Below are 21,119 nucleotides of genomic sequence, written 5' to 3'. Positions count from 1 at the left end.
TCCCCTAAAATATCCATTTTTTTAAATGCACTGAAAAATCACGAAACCCCTCAGAATGGCATGGGATGCAGTTGTGTATAAAAAAAGAGGAAATCCAAGAATGCACAAAAATATTTGGTTACTCCTGACTTCTGGACCCTGAACCTTGTGATTAAGTAAAGAACTACCCAACATAATACTGTATCATTAACACTACTTCTAACCTCATTTGCAAGAATCTTTAGAAATTCTGAAGGCTGAAAGTAAGCTTAAAACTTCTGTTCATTGGCCTAAGAACTATTACTTCATTTCAATTGCTGTTTCTGTGGACTGATGAAAGGGCAAGGAATGTAAAAATTAAACACTGTAAGGTGATTTATGCTTTCTACCTTTTCATTAGCTCATCATCATCTTCTCTAACGCTTGTTCCTTCAGTGGAAAGAAAAGGGGAACATTTGTGCTCAATATCCTGCTGCAGACTTGTTACATCAAATGTTCAACTCAAAGTTGATCAGAATAGGAGAAAAAGGTTTCTCTCCCAAATGAAACTAGAGATTACAGGTAGCAAGGAAACTAATAACAAACACACTATGAGATACAGCTACTCCTCTATTCGGAGGACTGAGGGTAGAATTCCCTGCCTCTGACTTCCATGGCAAGTTATTTCTTGTAAATAGACTTTCTTGTCTAAGCTATGCAGCTATTACTTTAAAAAACTACTTTCAAAGCTAGTCAACGAGAAATCTAAACATGAGACATAAACTAGGATTTTCTGGGATAGATGGCAGTCTGCTTTGGATACTATGTTTCCTCACAATCTTTTCAGAAGAAAGCAACCTAAGTACAATATTGGATGAAGACTATTTATTTGGGATGTCAGTTATATTGGTATTTAAAAAAAAAAACTTAAGCAAACAAATGAATTTTCAGCAAGTTCATGCTACTTGAATAAATCATTCTTAAAAAAAAAACCCACAATCACCTCTTTACTAATTCCATAATATTTGATTATTCTGAAAAACTGCTTTCACTGAGCAAATTTTGGTAAGCATTTGAGATAAATATTGACTGATTATCACTGTATACTCTCTTACTTCCATGGATGTATCTATGGAAGAATGGGAGGGGTTGCTGTTTATGACATATATGAAAAACAGTAAGGTGCATTAAAAATAATAGTTCAGCACCACATGAATAGTAAAGTATTTGCACTGCTTAGAACCCCAGTGGGTTGCAATAATTCTGCTTTTTGCTGTAAGTGGTTGCCATAAATCAAGTATCATGAAGTTATCAACTAAAGTGATTCCTTTTTGCTGTAAAATGTAAAATGGTAAGGCAGGGAACTAGAGGTATAATGAGATAAAGCTTATTAATGAAAGTAGGCAATTGTCTGAAAAGCTCCTCTAAAAGGCTCTAAGAAATGGCTTTTGTGGTTTTCATATACTTTAAACATACACACACATATAAATATTGTGTTATATATAAATCTAGTGAGACAATTCCTGGGTGTTAGTCGCAGCTCTATTGGCCTCCATCACCAATACAGCAAGTATTGAACAACATCACCAATACAACAAGTATTGAACAACAAGTGGTAAGGTCAATCAGTACATATATACCATATGCACACACATTAAATATAGATCTACCCACTCACTGTGATCACCAGATAAAGCAATCTTGGTTGTTCCTTGTCCTGCGAATATTCATATTATGACCACCTGATGACAGACTTTCTTTGTGGTGGTCCCCTTATGGAATGGTCTCTCCTGGATATCTGGGAGGTGTCAATAGTACAGATATTATAGTAAAGGTAAAGGCACCCCTGCCCATACGGGCCAGTCTTGACAGACTCTGGGGTTGTGCGCCCATCTCACTTAAGAGGCCAGGGGCCAGCGCTGTCCGGAGACACTTCCGGGTCACGTGGCCAGCGTGACATCGCTGCTCTGGCGAGCCAGAGCTGCACACGGAAACGCCGTTTACCTTCCCGCTGGTAAGCGGTCCCTATTTATCTACTTGCACCCAGAGGTGCTTTCGAACTGCTAGGTTGGCAGGCGCTGGGACCGAGCAGCGGGAGCGCACCCCGCCGCAGGGATTCGAACCGCCGACCTTTTGATCGGCAAGTCCTAGGCGCTGAGGCTTTAACCCACAGCGCCACCTGCGTCTACAGATATTATATTCACTAGTAAAAAAACTTATCTGTTCACTCTGTCCTTCGTGGATCTTTTATATGTTATAGTCATTTTTATTGTTCCTTAGATAAGGCAGATGTAAATCTTTACACTCTAATGATGTTTAATGTGTTTTAGTGGATTATATTATTTTTTATATTATCTTGGTGACACCTGGTTTGAAGATGGATTTTACATGATTTAAATAAAGAAATATGAAATAACTATAACGAGTAGGGATTTAATAATGGTAACTCGTCTGTTACCATGCATTGGTCAACTTTTCATTTTGTACATCACTGTAATCCAACAGACAGCTGTTCTCTCAGAGCACATCTACATATGACTGTCTCATGTTCTCAATTCAGTGGACAACCAGAGATATACAAAGCAGCTCTTGATAATACACATAGCACAAGTAGGGTGCCACAGGGTTCTGTCCTGGACCTGTTGTTGTTCAACGTCTTTATAAACGACTTGGATGAAGAAATTGAGGGGATGCTCATCAAATTTGCAGATGACACCAAACTGGGAGGGGTAGCTAAGTGTTTTGTTGATTGGGTCAAAATTATTATCCACTTGGATGGCAGAAATTAACACGAAACTCATGTGGAAATCATCATTTGCTATGGTCAGCACAAATCACAACATGCACACATTATTTATGTAATCTGCACACAGGTTTCACATTAAGCGCTACACAGAAATGCTTTCACTATAGTTTTTGGTTCTTGTTTTTTAAATGTGTGAAGAATTACTACAGGCATACCTAGGGTCCCTTGTACCATTGGCAAGGAGCTGTAGGTCATTCCAAAAAAAATAAAAAATCACTTTATCTCAATAGCCACCTTAGGAATTACTATTTTATGTGACCCAACTACTCAAAGTGTCTGCAATGCAGACAAGGTGAAGAGGAAGGGCAAAAGAATTTGCATGTCTTTGTGCCATAGTGCATGGAGGTTGGGAAGCTTCTCCCACATTTGATCTCACCCTGACAGTGGTGGCACATACCACACACATACTGTATACATCATACATGCCATAGTCTGATAGGTGATTTTTGCATGTCATCCCCCCACGGCCAGTTCCACCAACTGCTAGGTATGCTTCTGATATGGATTAGAAAGACGGATCTGACCAGCTGACTGCACGGCCTTGACAGCAATTCGTTGCTCAATATGTAAAATGCCATTTCACTTATGATGTTATGAGGAGGAACACAAACAAGATGGCAAAACACAATTACAGGAAATCAAACATATAGTAATAATTACCGTATTTTTCGCTCTATAACACGCATCCGACCATAACACGCACATAGTTTTTAGAGGAGGAAAACAAGAAAAAAAATATTCTAAACGAAACAGCGGATGTATGATTTTTGTGGTTCATGCTGTGGCCACAGACATGTGATCTGACAGTGAGTTTGGGGTAGCCCAATGCAAAAATCCTGAGGATCCATGTGGATCCATGCTTTGTAACCACGTTTTTGCACCACTGCGGCCCCAGGCAACAGTGGGTGCGTGATTTTTTTGGTGCAAGCTGTAGCCATGGACATGCTATGTGATCTGATGTGAATTTGGGGTGACCCAGTGCAAAAATCCTGAGGATCCATGTGGATCCATGCTTTGTAACCATGTTTTAAGTGGGGAGGGAAGGAAAAGCACTCAAGGGACAAGGAACACGCGTGGGGTGGGTGGAGAAGGATGCTGTTAATAATGCAGAAGAGGGGTATAAGAGGAGAAGGCTCCTCTCCTCTCCCGCTTTGCTCCTTTAAAGCAAGCAGGCTCTCTGTCCCTCTCTCCTCCCCACTCAGTGGCTCTTCTCCCGCTTTGCTGTTTCAAAGTAAGCCATGGAGGAGGGAAGGAAGGGGAACCATGGATCCTCTGCTCACGACTGCAGCATATCCCCCCCACCACCCATAGGCATTCCCTCCATAACACACACAGACATTTCCCCTGACTTTCTAGGAGGAAAAAAGTGAGTGTTATGGTGCAAAAAATACGGTATTAAGATTTCACATTTTCATATGGCACTGCGTTCTTACCTCTGCTCCTGAATACTTCTGTGTTTGTTGTACAAGCTCATCCATGTGGACCTCCTCAGACACAGGCATGGCAGAAAACTGGATTTTAAATATTTCTTTACGAGTAGCTGCATCAGGAAGAGGCACGTATATGATTCTGTCAATTCGACCAGGTCGCATCAAAGCCTAAAGTCATTTAAAAAAATATATAATTATTGGATCAGAAGGAAGCTGACAAAGAAAACGACTTACAGAATTATTTTCCTTTGATTAATTGTTACAGCAGCTTTTTGACATAGGAATTAACATCATCCATCGCAAAAGTGACATAAGATATAAGGCACAAGTGGCCACTGAGTTTCCGAAATGCGTAACAGGAAGCTGATTTGCACAGCGGCTTTCTAGTACATATACTGAGAGGAAAACAGACACCTATAATTTGCATTCATCTTTATGTGCCTTTTCTAATATTTGCATCAGGTAAGTAACACAGGAGGAAGTAATAATTGTAACAACCTACCACAGGGTTCCTGCTAAAAAATGCAGCCCATGCCACTTTCTATACAACATATAGGCCCAATTCTTTGTTTGATTGTTAAAAATTATCTGAGCCAGTTTTCAGAGGTAATGAAAAATGTGAACAAACACGAATTTAATCGCATACAGTATAAAACAATAAAGAATAAAATAGTACCATAAGTAAAAACAAAAGAGGCAGTCAAAATGCCAAAGAGACGACCTACTGATCAACTTTAAAACTTGCCTTGGTAAATAAATGAGTTTTGACATGGTGTCACCACAAGGTGCATGTCACCGATCCTACTTAACATTACTGACTGCTGCTAGCTGGAAGTGCACAAAGCATGATGGATGTTTCCCCACTCCCGTGCAGTGACTTCTTATGAACACCACTCCTCATTGAACCAAGGCCCAGTACTAATGAACTCCCAGTGACACAAGAGTTGCTGCGACACGGTTCCTTCCTTGGAAACCCCAGACAGGTGATGCTCACACAAGGAGGAATTGCAGCACCATCACATCCAGCATGCTTGTGTTCACAGGATACAACCATGTTGCAGTAGCTCTCTTGTTGCTGTAATAAAATGAATAGGGGGCCTTAGGGCACATACACACCATATATTTAAAGTACTCTTATGCCACTCTTAAAACAGTCGTGGCTTCCCATGCTGAAAGCTGATAGGAGATCCCTCCCAAAACTACTATTCCATGCACCATTAACCAACTACAGCTCCCAGGTTTTTTTGGGGGGGTGAAGCCAAGACTCTTCTAAGAGTAGTACAAGTGTGGTTTAAAGGTATGGTTTGAATATGACCTTAGTTGTCAAAAGGATTGCAGCTTATGGACCATCATGTATTGGACAATGCACATCTGACAATACATACAATACACATGATATCCTTTTAACTATGTTTAACCTTGTAGAACTGACCCCATGGTGATGACACAATTGTGGGTGGATTGAATTCCAGTTGTCTGAATTCTTCCTTATTAAACTTAATAAATAATTTGAAAACAATACATTTTAATTTGCTGATAAATATTGCCATCTTGTTAAAAAACAAACAACCAACCCCACATCCACAACAGCTTGCATGCAAATTCAGAATTTTAAACACATTTTCAGCTGGATGTGTTTAAGGCACAGCACGTAACCCAAGTTGTTTTTTATGTTATAGTTTTCCCTTGGGCAGTGTAGTTTGAGTTCCAGTTGACTAGAGATATTGCACGGTTGTCCTGGGCTCTCAGCCAATAAGACTTTTCCCAGCCTGATCATGTCAGTGAAAGTCACGCTGAAAAATAGTAGGAAGAAGCTTTCCTTCCTGCACAGCATTGATCAAGTTAACACCCTTCCTAGTTTCTTTAAAAAGACTTTTGTGAGTACTCTGGGGTGGAAAAAATGTATTGTGCATGCTAAGAGATGTCCTGTTATTTTTAAAACAAAAGCGCACATATTCTCAGCTAAGGAAACTATACAGCAAGTTCAGTGCAGCCGCCCAAAGGATCATCAGAGTGTTTCCTTAAAGTCTCAACAAGCTAGAAGATATAACTGCCAGCTCATTGTTCAGTCAAGTCACATTTATATCAGGATGCTGCTTTGGAATTTTTAACATTTTGGCACGCATCCAGTATCCCTTTAGGTGCACGCAGTAGGCATGCACGCTTTTTAAAAAACAGCAGCAGCAATTCAACATGGCTTATGGCAAAGGCTATTACACTCTCCTGCTTCATTCTCTTAAGATTTCTGAATATAATTGTGGGGCGGGGGCGGGGGCAGGTTTGTGTGCACGCATTTTGTTTTGCATAGCATCTAAACTTGAAGGTGTTAAGTTGTGGGTGGACATATCAGACGGCACAGCAATTCTTCAAACAGCTCTTGTTTATTCACAGGCCAGAACTGAACTGAACTGAAGGGTTCAGCCAGCCTGCTTATATAGAGCTCCACTAGAACGCAACAGTAACCACTTTCTGTAACTATCCAATCACTGAAAGTCACTTTCAATCCCTTATTTGCATATGTGGACCTGAGTGCAAACTATCTACAGTATCCCCCTGCTGGCCCAGGGTGAGAACTTCAGTACATAAAAGAAGGATTGGGGGGAGGGTCACTGAATAGCTTTTACTTTCCTTTTCAGGGGGGAAATTGTTGTCTTTCACCCTCCTCCTTTCCCAGATACTTATAAAAGGATGTGGACGGAAGCAGCAGTGCCCGCTGAGTAGAAATCAGGGTGAGCCACAGTAGGTGGAGCCTGATCTAATGAGAGGCAGAGCCAACTAATTGTAGTCTTCTCCCCAAGACTTGTTGAGGTTGGTGGGGCAGTGCCCCCCCCCAAATGGATCAGTCTCTATTGAAAGAGACGGAGCATTCCAATTCCAAATCCAGTACAGTACAGATGCTAACTGGAATAAAAAGAAAATCCACTTTGAAGGCTTGTTGAAAGAGTAAAGTCAATAGGTGCTGAAAAGACAAGAGAGATCAATGGTGCCTGACTTAAATCTAATGGGAAGGAGTTCCAAAGACACTGCCACACCCTGATGCTGACATAGTGCATAAGAGACCTCTTGATACGATGGTATCTCCAGGATTCCCTCTCCTTTAGAAGGCAGTGATCAATTGGGTATATAAGGGATGAGATGATCTTTCAAATATCTTTTATATTGAGCAGTACAAAATATTTATAAGAAAACATATTTTGGGCCTCCCAACTATGTTCCATATTTAAAAGCTGGTTTATTTTCTTCCAGAGAACCCAATGGGAATAGCTGAGAACTGAGTCGGCTCCTATTTTCTTGATCCCATTTTTTTATTGCTCTGTCTCCTTGCATAGTAAGAGCCAAACAACACACCATGTTGGCGTTCCAGTTAATATATTAAACACAATTTTGATATGCTAATTAACAAATGCTAATTTTGACGAGAGCCATAACGTGATTGGCGGTGAGTGTGTGTATGTGTGTGTGAGAGAGCTTTTTACTCCCATCATGATTACTTTACCTCAGTCCCCCGCTCAGCTGCTATTAGGCACTGAGGGGAAGATGCAAGAGCTGTAGCTCAGTTGTAGCGCATCTGCCCTGCATGCAGAAGGTTTCAGGTTCAATTCCCAGCATGTCTAGGTGGAGTTAAGAGCATCCCCTTTCTGAGACTCTGGAGAAGTTGTTCCCAGTCAGTGTAGATAAGTATGAGCTTGATCTACCAGTGCTCGGACTCTGTATAAGGCAGCTTCCTGTGTTTCTAACCAAGGTACAATGGTACCTTGGGTTACATACGCTTCAGGTTACATACACTTCAGGTTACAGACTCTGCTAACCCAGAAAAAGTGCTTCAGGTTAAGAACTTTGCTTCAGGATGAGAACAGAAATTGTGCTCTGGTGGCGCAGCAGCAGGAGGCCCCATTCGCTAAAGTGGTGCTTCAGGTTAAGAACAGTTTCAGGTTAAGTACAGACCTCTAGAACAAATTAAGTACTTAACCCGAGGTACCACTGTATGTCTTTTGCTTCACAGCTGATGGCAGCTCCATAATGTCTATGTGTCTGTGTGATTCATAATCTCTCTGTGTGTGTGTGTGTGTGGAGAGAGAGAGAGAGAGAGAGAGAGAGAGAGAGAGAGAGAGAGAGAGAGAGAGAGATTCAGATCAGGGCTATGGCATGGGAAGAAATGCCCTTTCCTCATCATATACCCCTGGGGTGGCTTTTAGGTTGCAACTCCCAAACAAGTAGTTTGTATGATGAGAATGTTAGGAGATTATGACCAATAGAGAGTGTTGGGAACTGACTATTTTAGACAGAGACAGGAATAGAATTATTTTAAAGAATCAGGCTGTACAACATTTCTGTCATGTCAGCCTTGCTCAAGACCTGAAGCATTGTGCAAACTGACAAGAAAAGACTTGATGTGTTTGACAGCAGGTGTTCAGGAAGAATCTGCAGTATCAAGTGGCAGCGCTTTTGTAAGGCACAGTCAACAAAGCAGAAACATTTTACATGGCTATTACCCAAAAGTATTAATAAAAGATTGGCCGGGGGGGAGGGGGAGAGAGAGAAACAGGTGGCTTGATGTTCCTAGCAAGATTTGACAACTCAGAAGGAGTGGATATTTATCTGAAATGAGTCCAAGGAAGGGCAGATTGATGAAACCAATGTAAACAAATAAACACTATGGTGGATTTATGTGCATCCAATAGTTAAATGTGATTTGTTAATATTATTGCAAAGCAGGTTATCACAGTGGACCAGAAGAGTAAGGGTCACAAATCATGCACTTAGGAAAGGTCTCCAAGAGTTGGGTTTAAAGAAATAAACAGAGCTGGGGAAGAGACAAGAGTGCTACTTAAAACCCTAATGAAATTTGGCTGCAGTCCTATGCACAGCTACCTAGGAGTAAGCCCCGCTGAAAACAGAAGACTTATAGATATGTGATTGTGACGTTATGTTAATGGTGCGCTACTACTGCTTCTGCTCTCCTGTAGCGTTAGTACAAATATCAAGGCACATATTAGACAGATGACTTCTTCCTTTCCCCTTTCAGTGCCTGTTGAAGACATTCCTCTTTCAAAGAGCTGTTCTAAGTGGAGATTTTTGAAATACTATTCAGTATCTGTACTGGATTTGAACTGATTATATATGTGTATGTTGTTGTTTTAAATTGTGTGTTTGTGTGCGTAATTGTTTCAATTGTCTTTACAGAAGCAAATGTTTTAACAATTTTTTTAAAAATGCAATCATTCTATGTATTGTAAATGTGTATTATAAATTGCTTTGGGACAGCTCATGGGAAGAAATTCATAAATCAAATAAATAATAACATTCAAACAGAGGTGGTGGTGATGTCACTGAATCAACATGGCAAACTGGGAGCTTTCCTCCCAGCTTGCAAAAACCTTTTGAAATGGCCTGAAAATGATGACGAAACCTGCCACAAGATTTAATACTGATTTGTTATAACCCAGAGCGCTCAAGGTGCAAAGAAAATAGATATTATCAACTACTCAATCATTAATTTAGTGCACAAGGCCTGGCAGCCCAAAGTGACTCTAACAACCTGATAATGGCACCAAAAACTTTTAATCTGGGATTTTCATTCACTTCTTCCACCAACTCTTCATAAGTTGGCCATGAGTGTTTTGCATTGTTTTTAAGTGTGGAGGTTGCCTCTAGTGGGGAGATCCACCACAGAGTTTTTTCTATAATTTTCTCCTTTGTTCTCTCCCATACTTCAAACAAGGCCTTTCTCACTAAGTGGTTCGTAAATCTTTTGTGTACTTGTATTTTCCCATAAATTAAATAGCCATGCCATCCATAAATTTTATCCCAGCCTTCCAGTTCCAAAACCTCCGTATTTTTCAGTAACATCCACTCTTTCAACCAGCTCCAACATGCAGCTTCATAGTATCTTCTTAAACCAGGAACTGACATTTTATTATTTTTTATATTTTGCTGGAAGGTGCCCAGAAACCCAGCCAGATGGGTGGGGTATAAACAAAATAATAATGATGATGATGATGATGATAATAATAATAATAATAATAATAATAATAATAATAATGTAATAATAATTCCACTAGTGCAACACCCATCCTTTGCCCCATTCATAGCACAGCACAACAGTAAAATAAAATAGACACATTGGATCAGCAGAAGTGTTGAATACTGTTGTGCACTGGTATACTGGTATCCATGTGTGCTATTGCCTGCTCAACACCAATAGCCTGCACAACAATCTCTCCTTCTTGCATTAACATAGTTACATCGGACCTCACCCTGAGTACAGGTAACTCACAACTTACATGCTTTTAACTTGTGCACGTTCAGCTTTATGTGCTTGGCATAAATAATTAAATAAATGGGTGTAGAAAGGGGATGGGTATCTGGGGGGAAACCACATTGGCACCCACCCACCATTGAACCCAATGTGTTTTGACTATTCGTGATTTTGGCTTTAGACGCAATCCCCAGAATGTAACCCCTGAATAAGCTGAGAGTGGCCTGTATAGTAATGATGCAATCCTTTACCCATTTATCTGTGAGCGGGTGGCGCTGTGGGTTAAACCACAGAGCCTAGGACTTGCCGATCAGAAGGTCGGCGGTTCAAATCCCCGCGGCAGGGTGAGCTCCCATTGCTTGGTCCATGCTCCTGCCAACCTAGCAGTTCGAAAGCACGTCAAAGTGCAAGTAGATAAATAGGTACCACTATGGTGGGAAGGTAAACGGCGTTTCCATGTGCTGCTCTGGTTTGCCAGAAGCGGCTTAGTCATGCTGGCCACATGACCCGGAAGCTGTATGTCGGCTCCCTTGGACAATAAAGCGAGATGAGCGCCGCAACCCCAGAGTCGGCCACGACTGGACCTAATGGTCAGGGGTCCCTTTACCTTTAACTCCATTAAACTCCATTAGATTTACTTCTGAGAACATCTAAACAGGATTTCACTGTAAATTTCACTTCCCAGCCCTTGACTGCACTGCAGTTGTTGGCCAGATAATGAATCTACCGTATTTTTCCCTCTATAACACGCAGATTTTTTCTTCTAAAAGGGAAGGGGAAATGTCTGTGCGTGTTATAGAGCGAATGTGTGGTCCCTGGAGCCGAAAAATCAGGCAAAAATCAAACCGCGTCGGAGAAGGGAAACCTGAAAAGAGGAAGTGGCTGCTTTCCTGCATTCTGCCTCAGGGTCTTACTGCCCACCTCCTCTGTTTCCTTGCTGTGTTTGCTCAAACGGAACAAAGAGCAGGGAAAGCCCCTCCCCTCCAGGCAAGCAGAGGGGAAAGCAGAGTGCTGCTGAAAGCATGCAGGAGGGAGAGAGAGAGAGCGTGCGAGCTGGCTGGCTTGGGTGGGTAGGTGAGGGGAAACTTTTGCCTTCCTTTCCTCCCTGCCATTATACCCCTCTCCTGCATTCTTAGCCAGCTGCTTCTCTGCACACCCCTCTCGTGCTCCTTGTCCGTTCTGTGTTTTTCCTTCCCTCCCCACTTAAAATGTGGTTAAAATGCATGGATCCACATGGATCCTCAGGATCTTTGCATTGGGTCACCCCAAATTCACCATGAGATCACATAGCATGTCCATGGCTACAGCCTGCCCCCCAAAAATCACGCACCCACTGTTGCCTGGGGCTGCAATGGTGCAAAAATGTGGTTAAAAAGCATGGATCCACATGGATCCTCAGGATCTTTGCATTGGGTCAACCCAAATTCACCATCAGATCACATAGCATGTCCATGGCTACAGCCTGCCCCCCAAAAATCACGCACCCACTGTTGCCTGGGGCTGCAATGGTGCAAAAAAGTGGTTAAAAAGCATGGATAAACATGGATCCTCAGGATCTTTGCATTGGGACACCCCAAATTCACCATCAGATCACATAGCATGTCCATGGCTACAGCCTGCCCCCCCCAAAATCACACACCCACTGTTGCCTGGGGCTGCAATGGTGCAAAAACGTGGCTACAAAACATGGATCCACAGGGATCCTCAGGATCTTTGCATTGGGTCAGCCCAAATTCACCATCAGAGCACATAGCATGTCCATGGCTACAGCCTGCCCCCCAAAAATCACACACCCACTGTTGCCTGGGGCTGCAATGGTGCAAAAATGTGGTTACAAAGCATGGATCCACAGGGATTCTCAGGATTTTTGCATTGGGTCACCCCAAATTCACCATCAGATCACATGTCTGTGGCCACAGCATGAAGCACAAAAATGATACATCCACTGTTTCATTCAGAATGTTTTTTCCCTTGTTTTCCTCCTCTAAAAACGATGTGCGTGTTATGGTCAGGTGCGTGTTATAGAGCGAAAAATACGGTATCCCTGATCTAGTATCTAGTACAATTATTTTCAGTAAAGTTAAAATTAGCTGAAAGGGGGCCAGGGGAGGACTCAATTAACAGGTAATACCCTTAAAAAAGTTGTACATTTACATATGAGAGTTTCTGGTCTCCCAGGAAAGAACCGCTAAGCCTCAGGAATGCTTTTTTTTTTAAAAGCAACTTTTGAGGTGGGGGTTTAAAAGAACCCCTTTAAGAAAAGATAACAATTATATGTAATGAAACCTGGAACCAGACTCTTCTGGCAATTAATCACCCAGGAGCCGTTGCAATCCTGCAGGCTGTTTCTGACAGATTCCGAGTTCTTTACAGGAATCACCAGGGATAAGATGTGCCTGGGCTGGCTTCTGACAGCGACTGCTCATATATAAAGTGCTCAAATTTTAATAATAGGGGGAAAGATACACAGACACGCAATATGCATAAGTGTGTGTGCATGATCATGCACTAAAATTGTTATCCAAACTCCAGAACAACTGTTTAACTCATATTGGGCAAGATTTAATTTTTTAAAAAGAAATCTTTTCTTAGCAAAATACAGCTCTCCATCACTTAACAAAGATACTTCCTGTTTTCAAGCAGTTTGGAAGGCATGACTTCCAACCCAAATACTTAGTTTGGCAAGCTCTTACTGTGTTGATAGATGCTTTTATAACCACTTCATTCCACCTGAAGTTTCAGTACAAAAGCAGAGTCCTTCCACACACCCACTTTCTCCTTGGGGTGGGGCAAGGGGGGAGAAGGAAATTGAAGGAATGTTATCACAGCAGTGCAATAATAGAGGTTACCTTAACATCAGCAATATGTGGACATGTACCTTCACAAAATGACACGTTTGAAGGAGAAAAATGAAATAATTTGCAGGTAAAGAATGAACAGCAGATCCTAGAGCAAATATAAGTATTCAAAGGAGGACTTGTGCGCAGCCAATGACTTTAGGCTTGTAAATTAAGATGAGTTCACTGCATACAAACCAGTCTCCTGCTCAAACACTGCTAGAACACAGGACTGTCTCCTCACAGAAGCAGAAAACGTCTTTAATTAACACTTCTCTTTTCACAAATCCTTTTCTAATAAACACAGACACAATCAGAAACCATCACCCTTCTTTCACTGATCATCTGCATCTCTCTGTTTTGCCCAATCTGAAATCAATGGGTTTGTGCCAGTAAATGAAGATGAGAATCAAAATGTGGTTTTAAAATCCCAGCTATAAACATATGACTAACTCATGTAAGTTTAAAAAACAAAACAGACAGCAGCCATTCTTGGCAATCCACTTGACTTGCTTTGTTTGGCTTCCTATGTTCTCATTCTCTCTTCCCACAACAAAGGAAGGAGAAAATATGTGATTCCTGCTTTTCTGAAGAAAACAGAGTAAACTTAGCTGACGAACACAAGGAAGAGGAGGAAATACCAAGCAGATTACAGAGAAAGGCAGGTGATTTACAAGACGGAATAGCACTACAGGACAGAACCAAAATATGCAGAGAACTGTAAAGGTAAAGGACCCCTGACAGTTCAGTCCAGTCGTGAATGACTCTGGGCTTGTGGCACTCATCTCGCTTTACTGGCCGAGGGAGCCGACGTTTGTCCGCAGAGTTTTTCCAGGTCATGTGGCCAGCATGACTAAGCCACTTCTGGTGAAACCAGAGCAGCGCACGGAAACACTATTTACCTTTCTACCTTTCTGCTATTTATTTACTTGCACTTTTTGGTGTGCTTTTGAACTGCTAGGTTGGCAGGAGCTGGGACCGAAAAATGGGAGCTCAGCCCGTTGCGGGGATGCGAACCGCCGACCTTCCAATCAGCAAGCCCAAGGCTCAGTGGTTTACACCACAGTGCCACCTGCATCCCATGCAGAGAACTGTCGAAGGGGACAAACATTTGGAGTCTCACTACAGTGTGTCGCCCAGGAGAATTAGCCATCACTTGGTTACTGTTTACTCTTTGTACAGATTGGTAAAAGGGCAACCCCAAGTTCCTCTACTCCTGGTCTTCAAAAACAGTACTTTAGTTATGTCCTAACTAGATACTCCTGGTCTTCAAAAGCAGTACTTTAGTTATGTCCTAACTAGATGCATCCATCAAAAGGGTAAACATTCAGGGCTTTGGCCCTAAAGTGGCTGTGGGAGAAAGAGAGCCCAATGATTTGGCATAGACTAGGCACAGACAATGCATACTTGGACTACACATTGCTGTGTTGTTGGACTACAGCTTCCCTTATCCTTGATCATGCTACCTGACGATGATAGGAATTGTAATCCAAAAACATCTGGAGTCAACCATATGTTGCCTATCTCTGCATACACTCTTAAATCAAACTCCTTTTATGTTCAGCAACCAGACTAAATTCCAGAGAGACTTAATTTCCGCAATCCAACACATACATAACACACCACAGGGATTATTATTAAATGTGCTTGTATCTAGGCAGGGTAACCAGGGAACTCCTGTCACATCTCCAAATGACTTGAAGTGGCATGTTTTTACAAGTCAACAGGGCCACTACTTGGGGGTAGCTAAGTATAAAAAAAGACCCAGTTCTAACACTCATTTTCATTCTGTAACATAATTCTTCTGGGAATGGTACTAACACAGGAGCTGCATGTCAACTGTTCCCTTCATCGCTGAATGATTCCAACAATGCTTTGCATGAGAATTGTCAATAAAACTACCTTGTGAATTGATCATAAGGTACACAGGGACAGCATCATTTATAACTGGAAAGCCAAACATTGGGATGGGAACTGGCAGCCTTGAGACAAAGCTGTCCTCCAAAGGGGTTGGTCCCCTGGACTCACAGTTGTTCAGCACAAAAGTGAAAGTAGAATGTGAAAGTGGAGCAACTTTGGTGGAATCTTGTCTACCACTTTTTACCTGCTTGTAAAAGTGGCTCTCTGACAAAACTGGACACTTACAGAAGTCCCAACAAGTGTGTAAAACAGACACAGTTACCAGATTCCTGAAATACTTTTGGACAGGTGAGAATAGAAATGCTTTTAAATAGCGACTTCATCTCTTTCAGAGTATTGTTTGTGAAGGATAAAAACTTTCCAAATGGAAGCCTTTAACTCCAATCCAGACAGTACATTTTTTGTTCATGAGAACATTCTCACTGTTCCTGGGTATGTACTCCCATGGACAAATGTGATGAATAGACACAACAACCAGAGACAAAGTCAGCAAGTTTTTCTAGTTGCCAGGATCAGAGTGGTTACTGCTAATCACTCTGTTCACATACCTGTGCTTGTCTACATTAGTTGGTGTTTTGGGACAATGAGAACTGTTTGCACGGGAAACAGCTGTGAAAGCCCTGAGATTTCTTCCAAGTCTCAAAATTATTTTCAAAGGCTATTTTGCACATGTGTGGAAATATTCCTACTTCAGGAAAAATGTGACTTTAAAATGTAGTTTGTATACATTGACTCCACTGACATTATAAGTTTTACAAATTAAAAGTATTAATAACAAAGGTCATCAAGACCTAAAATAAATGGAAGAGGAAGGAAATCCATGAATTCCCACAGAAACAATTACTACTAGATCAGTGCTACCAAAGTTCTTCCCACAATAGCAATACATCTGCAGAACAGAAACCTCCCCTGATTCTGATATCTGCTCTGGGCACAGCTGTGTGCAATTCTGCATAACAGCTCAAGAATTTCACAATTCAGCTGGTTTCATAATTTTAGCAAGATTTACTATCCCACTTGACAGCCATGGGATTCTCTGTGAGTAGAGATATTCCCAAGATGAAAACATTGGAACAAACACCCAAACGCTGCTTTTCGTCCTCCTCGCCTTCCTCCTTGCGCATACCAACTCCCTGTGCACAATTCCAGCCTGTCATTGGCCACACAGTACGTCATATTTTATTTCAAAGGTGGAAGTCTTGGTGACATCAATTCAATCATATACTCAGGCCAAGCAGAACTGCTGACACTACAGCTGTGCATAATTATGGGGTTCTGCCTTGCAAATAAATCTGGACTTTGCTTATTGTCCTTACTCTGTTTGGCAAAAGAGAAAAATTAGATCTAAACATGCATAGCGCTCTCCAGCATGCCTACACCTTTAGGGTTCCCCTATTTTCAAAATGATCTGAACTGCTTCAAAAGAGATGACAAATTTTTAATTGCATGGTCCAGAAGAAAAGAAAAACAACTTGCTCCATGTGAAAGAGTTGGTTAGCATATGGTAATTATTCACAGCATTCCCCTTACACACACTCGCTCACTAACACCACAACCTTGTTTCATCTGCAGCTGTGGAATTTCTTTTTCTTTTTCTTTTTCTCTTTGCCTAAAGAGAACTCTTCCCTCCACTTCATAAGCCATAAATCTGTTGAAACAGACCACTTGGGAAAAATCTGCATTCCAGACAAAAGGGAAAGAGGTATGATTGGAAAAGGGATTGGTGAGCGTATTTACAGCTCACTCTGTAGGGCTATTAACCAAATCTTTAATGGCAATCACAAAACATACTATAAAACAAAGTTAACACCACTATTCCAAGTGTATACCTACTCTGCAACTGTATATTTTAACCTGCACAAGGAGAGAAGCATGAGAAATCATACACTACACAAAATATAAAGTATGCAACTTACAACCATTAAAATCAATGAGTGTTTTGGAGTAGACTCCAAGCAGGATGTGGCTTGCATCCAAATCGTAATAAAGTCATTGTTATGATACTAGGCACTTTGCAACTTCCATCCACAAAGACCAGAGCACTTCCAAAAGCATCAATTAAACCTCCTCTAAATAGCTGCATTTTTTTATGCAGACGGAGATGTAAAATGGCTTAAAATGTGATCCTAAGCAGCATATAACGGAAGTTTGACTGAAATCAATAGGACATTCAGTGACATAATGACTATAATCCAGAAAGCATGTTGCATGCTACACAACGGCTTCTGCTAATGGCCACTGCTGACAAAGTAATCCAGATTACTGTGTGCTTCTCTGGCCCACAGCCAATGCCTTTAGGATCAGGGCAGTAGTAATGATTTACTTGAGAATTTACACTGTGTATTAGCTTCAGGCTGAATACATTCAAGATGAAAATTTGTTTTGATACAGGGTGGCCCGTTGTTTGTTGTTGTTGTTGTTAATAGCATTATCATTGTTATTATCAATAGCTTATACAAGAAATGACTTTTTATAAGGGTCTAAAATATGTCTCTTATTAACATTCAAATCAATATACACCATCATTTATAGCACTTAGGAGATAATTATCCACTTCCATTTCTTTCAGTTATACAACCTGATCTGACGAAGTGGCAACAAAATGTTAGGCGGAATTAAAGAACATTTTAATGAGGATGAAAGAGGAGAGCACAAAATATGGTCTGAAGCTCAACATCAAAAATACTAAGATCTTGGCCACTGGTCCCATCACCTCCTGGCAAATAGAAGGGGAAGAAATTGAGGCAGTGAGAGATTTTACTTTCTTGGGCTCCATGATCACTGCAGATGGTGACAGCAGTCACGAAATTAAAAGATGTCTGCTTCTTGGGAGAAAAGCAATGACAAACCTAGACAGCATCTTAAAAAGCAGAGACATCACCATCCTGACAAAGGTCCATATAGTTAAAGCTATGGTTTTCCCAGTAGTGATGTATGGAAGTGAGAGCTGGACCATAAAGAAGGCTGATCGCTGAAGAATTGATGCTTTTGAATTATGGTGCTGGAGGAGACTCTTGAGAGTCCCGTGGGCTGCAAGAAGATCAAACCTATCCATTCTGAAGGAAATCAGCCCTGAGTGCTCACTGGAAGGACAGATCCTAAAGCTGAGGCTCCAATACTTTGGCCACCTCATGAGAAGAAAAGACTCCCTGGAAAAGACCCTGATGTTGGGAAAGATGGAGGGCACAAGGAGAAGGAGGCGACAGAGGACAATATGGTTGGACAGTGTTCTCGAAGCTACCAGCATGAGTTTGACCAAACTGTGGGAGGCAGTGGAAGACAGGAGTGTCTGGCGTGCTCTGGTCCATGGGGTCATGAAGAGTCGGACACGACTAAACAACTAAACAACAACAACATTTTAATAACATTTGTCCCATTTTTGTTTTTTGCTCTAAATCTGACTGGCAATAAAAATATGCAAAACTTAGTTTTCTGCCACTTCCTAACTTCTAAAATTAACAAAAAGTACAATATTTAGGTGTTGTTGGTTTTTTAAAAAAGAGTTAGCATAATTCATTTCTGGAACTGTTTCCCAAATTTATAGTTTATTTCATTAAATTTCAATAAAACAGGTTTAAGAGGTAATAAATACAGCAAAAGCATTTAATCTCTAAGCACGAATTTAAACAGTACCTGTGGCCCCACATACTCTTAATGTGAAGTAACTTAAAAGCAAATCCACAGGAATTATTGTCAAACAATGGCATGATTATCAAAGCAAGTAATTTTACATTAATTGCAAGTTGTAGAAGGCAAAACACATGCAATTTATTCTGCCGCTCTTCCAAAATAGTTTTCATTCAGGAATGCCAAATAAATGGACTTAAAACACAGCACGTGACTATACAATTACATAGGCTCTTTATAGGTGCCAAGTATGTTGCATCACACCTATACTGAAATCCCCAAAGGCTCCTGTCTTGAAGGAATTAACTGGTCTGTTAATCTAAAGAAAATCTTTTACATGAATCCAGGAGCTGCATTAAAAAACAAAACAAAAAAACCTCTAGGAGTACAAATCATGGAATTTAAAATCAATATTATTTTTAATAATACCTTTACATTTCAATTCCAAAACCATATCCAGACATTCAAAATAAAGGTGAGGAATAAATTTTAAATCTTTGACCAAACAAGATGTGATAGCAGAACTGCCAAAATCATGTCAAAAGGGAGAACACAAGTACATAGGAAATTGTCGCACATGAAGTTAGACCACTGGTCCATTAGCACAGAATTTTTTACACCAAACCTCCTGACCTAGTGCACTCCAGATTTTTTGAGTGCACCAACTGCAGCCTGCATGACTGGATTGTGGGAGCTGTCAAGGATTATGAGAGATGTAGCCCAAAACATCAGGAGGACACCAGTTTAGGAGTCTACACTGCTTGAAAGTAACTTTCTAGGGCTTCATATAAGGAGTATTTCCTATTTCTATACTAGGAACTGAAACTGACTACACGTCTTGTATAAACTGCTAAGCAGACCCACCCTACAAAAGCAACTATCCCAAAGATGCAGATGTTGACCTACTACTAACACTTTTCTGAGGGGGACTGATTGCCTCCTCCCTCCTCCCATTTAAATGTGATTCTTGGCTAATAGAGCTTTTATTCTGCAGTGGATCTAATGCCTACACAATCCACCAAATAAAGTTGAACCTGCCTTCCTGCAACTAGAGCTAAAGAGTGATTAATAAATGCATTCACAGTCAAGAAAGTTAAACCCTATCCTAAACAAACAGAAATGGGAAGTTCATGTGGAAGATGAATTGACAGAACAATGCATATCCTTTTCTATTTCTTTTATAAGCACCTTATTTAGTCCCTCAAGGCAAGCTGCCCAGCCTTTCTTATTGTCTGAACATGTTACCGTGAACACTTCAGTATCTTCCATATATAACACAATGAGAGGTTGTCCTTGGCTAGTCTAACACAATTTTAGAAGCAGAGACTGGGATACAAGCCAAACACTTAAGGCAGAATCCTGAACACATTAAAGCTATTCCCACTGCTGCTTGAAAACAGCAGTTTTAGATATGAAAAACTTTCAGAAAAATATCTACACACTGTTTCTCCTTCAGACCAGTAAGGCTGAATACCTTCCTGCGCTGGAAATTAAGTGTAGCACAGACCATTCCAAAGGAAACTCTATGGCAAGCGTCCAAAGTGAAGGTATAAACATTCTCCCCTAGAGTTTATTGGAGAACAGTGATGCAGAGTAGGCTAATTTGGTCAGTGTAAAATTATTGGTTCACTGGCAAAGGATGGAAATGGGAAGCTGTTTAGGAAGCAGTGCTCAATACAGAAGAACAAAAGTAGTATGGTTTGATGTGGTGTGATCTAAAAGCAAAAGCCTTGGCGAAAAAGTTGGGGGGTGGCCCCTCATTTTGTCACCCTAGTAGAATTTGTTCCTTAAGATAACAGAAAAATGATACACACCCCTTAAAACTCCAGTCAGCTTAAGCTTCTGAACATTTCCACATCACCTACATCATGTTTGATCAAATTCATCTCATTGCCTTCTGCACCAACATTTTTTTTTTGTACTTTTACAACAATAAACACTACAAATCCCATGGTGCAATGTGTCATGAAATACAGAATATCCATGTTCAATAAGCATAATATGCAATATCTTTATTTATTCTTCTATTAATATTCATAATAATTACAGTGGTACCTCGGTTTTCAAACGTCTCCGTTGATGAACATTTCGGAATTCGAACGCCGCAAACCTGGAAGTAAATGCTTTGGTTTTCGAACATGCCTCAAGAAACGAACATGAAACACAGCTTCCATATTGAGATTTCCATTTTGAGGATTCCGTTTTGAGTTTTCGGTTTTCGAACGTTTGGAATGGTCTTCCGGAACGGATTACGTTCGAAAATAGAGGTACCACTATATTAC

General features: G+C 40.9%; 1 protein-coding gene across 2 annotated transcripts in view; it reads right to left on the bottom strand.

Moving 5' to 3' along the window:
• Positions 1 to 21,119, bottom strand: part of AFG2A (AFG2 AAA ATPase homolog A) — a 158,716-nt gene that overhangs the window by 26,065 nt on the left and 111,532 nt on the right. For both annotated transcript variants that reach the window (XM_081926425.1, XM_081926426.1), the window contains exon 15: positions 4,198 to 4,362. In XM_081926425.1, coding sequence (XP_081782551.1) covers positions 4,198 to 4,362 — 165 coding nt within the window. The remainder of the gene's footprint in view (positions 1 to 4,197; positions 4,363 to 21,119) is intronic.

Source organism: Podarcis melisellensis (assembly GCF_964234715.1).
Source record: "Podarcis melisellensis genome assembly, chromosome: 9".
NCBI classification, from domain to species: Eukaryota; Metazoa; Chordata; class Lepidosauria; order Squamata; family Lacertidae; genus Podarcis; species Podarcis melisellensis.
This window is presented reverse-complemented; position numbering and strand designations above follow the sequence as displayed.